This window comes from Phodopus roborovskii, unplaced genomic scaffold (genome assembly GCF_943737965.1).
Source record: "Phodopus roborovskii unplaced genomic scaffold, PHOROB, whole genome shotgun sequence".
Lineage (NCBI taxonomy): Eukaryota > Metazoa > Chordata > Mammalia > Rodentia > Cricetidae > Phodopus > Phodopus roborovskii.
In genome coordinates, this window is record NW_026126645.1 from 3,517,590 (window position 1) to 3,523,589 (window position 6,000).

At 55.0% G+C, this 6,000-nt stretch overlaps 1 protein-coding gene across 1 annotated transcript in view; it reads left to right on the forward strand.

Annotated features, from left to right (window-relative positions):
• The window catches only part of Hspg2 (heparan sulfate proteoglycan 2), a 98,406-nt gene extending 92,621 nt beyond the window's left edge, over positions 1–5,785 (forward strand). The window contains exons 87-97 of the mRNA XM_051173524.1: positions 227–448; positions 712–956; positions 1,277–1,448; positions 1,551–1,673; positions 1,759–1,815; positions 2,708–2,783; positions 2,896–2,974; positions 3,129–3,196; positions 3,360–3,443; positions 3,846–3,949; positions 4,069–5,785. Coding sequence (XP_051029481.1) covers positions 227–448; positions 712–956; positions 1,277–1,448; positions 1,551–1,673; positions 1,759–1,815; positions 2,708–2,783; positions 2,896–2,974; positions 3,129–3,196; positions 3,360–3,443; positions 3,846–3,949; positions 4,069–4,241 — 1,403 coding nt within the window. The 3' untranslated portion in view covers positions 4,242–5,785. The remainder of the gene's footprint in view (positions 1–226; positions 449–711; positions 957–1,276; positions 1,449–1,550; positions 1,674–1,758; positions 1,816–2,707; positions 2,784–2,895; positions 2,975–3,128; positions 3,197–3,359; positions 3,444–3,845; positions 3,950–4,068) is intronic.
• The last annotated feature ends 215 nt before the right edge of the window (positions 5,786–6,000 follow it).

A 6,000-nucleotide genomic window follows, 5' to 3' on the forward strand; every position in this document is an offset into this window, starting at 1 on the left:
ATGAGTAGTAAAGTTAGTCTAAAGCAGAAGGTGTTCAAATAAACTGGCCACACACACTCCTGCCTAGTCTGAGTCCCGTACTTGGGATTCCCTAAGAGGACACTGTTTTCCCGGGAATCTTCAATCTGATGGGCAGGGCTGGTCCTGAGCCTCTGGTAGGGTATTGGGCAGGGGCCCCAGAACTCTGCTATCCCCACTGCTCCTAGCTAAACTCTGGCTACTACAGGTGTGACTGTGACCACCCCATCTATGTCTGGCACTGGCTCCTACCTTGTACTACCGGCTCTCACCAATACTCACCATGAGCTACGCCTGGATGTGGAGTTCAAGCCACAGGCACCCGATGGGATCTTGCTGTTCAGTGGGGGCAAGAGTGGGCCCGTGGAAGATTTTGTGTCCCTAGCGATGGTTGGTGGCCACCTGGAATTCCGCTATGAGTTAGGGTCAGGTAAGCACTGGTTGCCATGTGTGGATGAGCCTGGATGCCAATCTCTGCACTGTCTTTGGGTCACCGTGTTTCCAGGAGCAAGAGGGGCTAAATTCACAAGCCAGACCTCCTGAGACCTTCTCTGTGACTTTAAGGCCACCCCTAACCACAAACTCCTCTTCAGAGATTCTTCAGACGTATGAGAAGTGTCCTATTAACCACATCCTAGAGTGAGAGAGTATCAGGGCCCTTCCAATACCCAATGCTGCCTACTGTCTTGTCAGGTCTGGCTGTTCTGCGGAGCCATGAGCCGCTGGCCCTGGGACGCTGGCACCGAGTGTCTGCCGAGCGCCTCAACAAAGATGGCAGCCTGCGGGTGGATGGAGGGCGCCCTGTGCTGCGCTCCTCACCAGGAAAGAGCCAGGGCCTCAATCTGCACACGCTGCTCTACCTGGGTGGCGTGGAGCCCTCCGTACAGCTTTCCCCAGCCACCAATATGAGTGCTCACTTCCGCGGCTGTGTGGGTGAGGTGAGGAGCACCCCCAAGAGGAACAGTGGGAGGGTCCGACTCAGTGTGGCGCTACTCACAGGGCCCTAGGAACCACATTTTCTTCTGAGTCCGTTTCTTCAAAATAGGGTAATAGTAGGCACTCTAAAGTCATGATGGGAACTGGCTGCACAGGAGGTACTCAGCCTCAAGGCCTCCGGTCCACACTCAGGGTCCTTTGTCACTTTTCATGCCCATGGCTGACTTCCCAGATACTCCATAACACATGATCTCTCCGCTGGCACACCCATGCCTCTGCCTTCCCCACTCCATGAGTCCCCTTGGTGTTCCTATGCCCACAGGTATCTGTGAATGGCAAGCGGTTGGACCTCACCTACAGCTTCTTGGGCAGCCAGGGTGTGGGACAGTGCTATGACAGCTCCCCGTGCGAACGCCAGCCCTGCCGGAATGGTGCCACATGCATGCCTGCTGGCGAATATGAGTTCCAGTGCCTTTGTCAAGATGGCTTTAAAGGTACCAGAGCCAGCCCAGGGCACAACAGGGCATGGGACCGGCAAGCCAAGGCTCAGAGGGTAATTATAGCCCTTACCCACTCACCTTTGCCTTGGCCAACAGGAGACCTTTGTGAGCATGAGGAGAACCCTTGCCAGCTCCAAGAGCCTTGTCTGAATGGCGGCACCTGCCGGGGTGCTCATTGTCTCTGTCTCCCTGGTTTCTCTGGTCCCCGATGCCAACAAGGTATAGTTGTTCTCCACCCTCCTCTGGGGCCAGACACAGCTTCTGTTATCTGTGTCCACCAACCAGAGCCCACCCTTCTCCACAGGCGCAGGGTATGGCGTAGTGGAATCTGACTGGCGCATTGAAGGCAGTGGAGGCAATGGTATGTACTCCCTGTGGCCAGCCAGGCAAACGGGTGGCCTCGTTCTTCTTGGTCTTGGTCTCTCAGGCCCTTTTCCTCCAGTTATTTATTCCTCAGTTTGGGTCGTCAAGTTAAACAAGCCCGTGGGAGGAGCTCACTGGGCACAGATAGGCGGGAACAAAGAAGGACAGAGTCATACACAACTTGTTGTTGGCAAGGCGACCTTGGGCCACCTTTGACCCACTCTGACGTTGGTTCCTCAGGCAGCAAGCATCTATTGTGTGCCAGCTTGGAACAGTGCAGGGCTCATGCTCTGGAATTCCACATACTTAAAAGTTAAAGTATGTGTGCCTGGAGATGTGACTCAGCAGTTAACAGTGATTGGGGCTCCTACTAAGATCTGAGTTCAGTTCCCACCACCCACATCAGGCAGCTCACAGTGGCCTGGGACTCCAGATCTAGGGGGTTTGACCATCTCTTCTAACCTCCACAAGCTCTGATATGCTCGCACACAATTCAGAACTTGGGAGACAGGGGCAGGTGGATCTCTATGAATTTGAAGCCAGCCTGGTCTACAGCATGAGTTCCACAACAGCCGGGGTTACAGAAAAATCCTCCCCACACCCCACCACCAAAAAAAAAAAAAAAAGTAAAAATGTGGGTAGATGAGAGGGCTTAGCAGGTAGAACTCACCATGGAAGCCCGATGACCTGAGTTTGATCCCAAGAGCACACGATGGAAGGAGAGAACTGACCCCTAAAAGTTGTTGTCTGATCCCCACATACACACACCTTGGTGTGAACATTCCCACACTCACACACTCACACACACATCATGCACAATGATAATTGATGATAAGTAAAAATAAGATGGGCACAGTAACGCTTACTCACTCTCTTCCACTCTCGAACAGATGCCCCTGGGCAATATGGAGCCTACTTTCATGACAATGGCTTCCTAGCTCTCCCTGGCAACATCTTCTCCAGGAGGTAAGACAGCTGTTGTTGACTCAATGGGTCCAGCAGGGTTAACAGGAGTCTGAGACTCAGGCTTCCCCTGACCTACTGCTTCTTGCCCCGCCCCTCCCTCCCCCACCCCTAGTCTTCCTGAAGTACCTGAGACCATTGAATTTGAGGTTCGGACCAGCACAGCCAATGGCCTCCTGCTCTGGCAGGGTGTGGTGAGTAGACAACCAACTGAGGGTCTTGGAATTCCTGGGACTGGAAACTGGCCTCCTGGTTGGGGAACTGTAGGAAGAGGAAGGCCGGGGTTATACCCCTCAGGGTCTCAGCTCTCCAGTGTGGGACCCTAGACACCTTAAGCTTCCTTGGCAGGTGAGAGAGGCCAGCCGCAGCAAGGACTTCATCAGTCTTGGCCTGCAGGATGGCCACCTCGTCTTCAGGTGAATCCTAGCACCTCCATCCCCCTCTTCCATCCCTGGCTTCTCTCATGGGAAGCTGAAGCTCCAGGTGCCCCCCCCAGCCACACAGCCCCAGAACCATCTGCACCTTTCACCTTCTGTCCCACCCCAAAACTCACACCTCCATGGATCTTTGATACTACAGCTACCAACTGGGCAGTGGGGAGGCACGTCTTGTCTCTGAGGACCCCATTAATGATGGCGAGTGGCATCGGGTGACGGCCCTTCGGTAAGGAGTCCAGTTGGGTAGGGTGAGGGGCCAGAGGTGGGCATGGGACCAGGAGCACCCCTGGGGGGGGGTGGCAAGGAAGAGGAGGTTTGGCCATCTTAGAGAGAATGAGAAACTGATGTGGGGAGACACTTTGCCGACAAGCAGAGCTCCTGGCCATGCAGCGCTCCACAGGGTCCAGGTGGTACACACCTGGAATCCCAGCACTTGGCGGGTAGAGGCAGGAGAGGCAACCTGAGGACGGGCTTCAGAAGGTAGCTGTGTGTGGCCAGTAGGAAAGGGGGAACCTGAGAGCAAGCAGGGGCCAGATTTGTCTATGGGGAAGGAGTCTCAATGACAAGGGGAGGACATTTGTGAAGGATGGGGATTCAGGGCAAGGGGTCTGAACCTGTCACACTGCAGAAAGGGCCAGAGAGGCTCCATCCAAGTAGACGGTGAGGAGCTGGTTATCGGCCGGTCCCCAGGTCCTAACGTGGCAGTCAACACCAAGGATATCGTCTATGTTGGTGAGTGCCCAACAGGGTGTTGAGACAGGTCGGGGGCCAGGCAGCCTTCAGGACTGCAGTCTGGCTTCCTCTACTCTCTGGTTTCACTACTGACCCACTGTCACACTCCTCTCCCACAGGTGGTGCCCCAGATGTGGCCACACTGACCAGGGGCAAGTTCTCCTCTGGGATCACAGGCTGTATCAAGAATCTGGTGCTGCACTCAGCCCGGCCTGGAGCCCCACCCCCACAACCCCTGGACCTGCAGCATCGTGCCCAGGCAGGGGCCGACACAGGTCCCTGCCCTTCATAGGCACCCGCCTGCCTCCCACGGACTCCTGGGCAGCACCCAGCCTGACAATGTCGAGTATATTATTATTAATATTATTATGATTTTTTGTAAGAGACTGAGGCAATGCCACGCTTGCTGCTACCACCCTGGGCTGGACTGGAGGGTGGGTGCACCAGCTCCCACACACGTGTGGGCAGAGCCCCAAGGCTGGTGGGTAGGGCAGGTGGACTGAAAGAGGTTTTCCTCAGAAGGCCACTGGGACTTAAAGTCAGGTGCCATGACTGCTAGGGCTCAGAACTGCTCCACCTCCATCCCCACTACAAAGGAAAGCCGGGCTGCTCATTTAAGCGGTCCATGGACAGTCCTCATTGCTGTGAGTGCCAACCTCAGTTTACCACCTGGTACCTCACTGCCACACTGAATGAAGGGTTGGTGTTACAATGGCCTGAGCTACTGTGCTGGGAGTAGAAGGCAGCTCACTTCCCCCCTGGCCACATCCCTGCTTCCTCCACCCCCCACCCCCCCTACCCCCCCCACCCGAAACCCCATGTCCCTGACAGCATCCCCTCCCACCCAGGCCACTTCCACCTGCATTCCCCACCACCACCACCCACACACAGCTCGGGGCCCTGCCCTCAGGAGCTGCAAGGGAGACCGACTCTTCCCATGACCCGCTAGGCAGAGCCCAGCAATGAAATCCCACCACACCAGGCCACACCCCCCCACTCTTCTGGAGGTGAAGGCCCAGGGCGTGGGGGAGCAGGAATCAGGAAGACCAGTGCCTTGGTGGGGGCAGCCGAGCCCTCAGATGGGGAAGGGGAAGAGGGGTGATGCCCTGCCCACCTGGAAGCCTGAGGACCCAACTGAGGAGTAAGCAGGCTGTTGGGATACCTGACCTCGGGTCCTAGAGGGAACCCTGTGGTCTTCATCTGATTTTTTTTTCTTAATAAATGGTGCTATCCCCGCCAAGAAGTCTCCTGTCTCTCCTCCTTTTCCCCCTCCCTTCCTCCCTCCCTCCCTCCCTCTCTCTCTCTCTCTCTTTGGTTTTTTGAGACAGAGTTTCTCTGTATAACAGCTCTGGCCACCCTAGAATTTGCCTATAATCCAGGCTGGCCTTGAACTCAGAGATGACTGCTTCTGCCTCTAGTGCTGGGATTCAAGACCACCACTGCCCAGCTGGACTCCTCTCTTTAACAAGGGGTTCATTCAGTACTGCACAGTGTTGGGGGCACAGATCATGGTTTTTGAGATCTGGAGGAGAAGCAAAACCAAACAAGTTTCATGATCAGAGAAGGCTTCAGTACCTGCCCCAGGCACCCTTCCCAGCCAGCACAGTGCCCACCCCTACCCACAGTGCCCACCCTACCCATAGTGCCCACCCCCACCCACAGGACCCCCCAGCACAGTGCCCACCCACAGGACCCCCCCAGCACAGTGCCAACCCCTACCCACAGGACCTGTTCTCTCTGTTATGAACACTCTGCTTCAGAGACAGATGGAAAGATGATGTCTTTCCACAAATCAGGTTTTATTGAATTGACAATAAATTCATAAGCTGTGTCAGTATCATTGGCTACAATTTCACTCACAGACTTGGCCGTTGACAATGTTAGATTCTTTTCCCTCCAATTCTAATGACTAATATTTCTCAGATATCTCAGGACACTTCTCATAGCAGTGTTTGTGTATGTACGTGTATTTACATGTGTGTTGTGTTACAGAACAGCTACAGGGTTGAAGAGACCCCAGGGAAGGCAATGGCAGAGATGCAGAGAGGCCC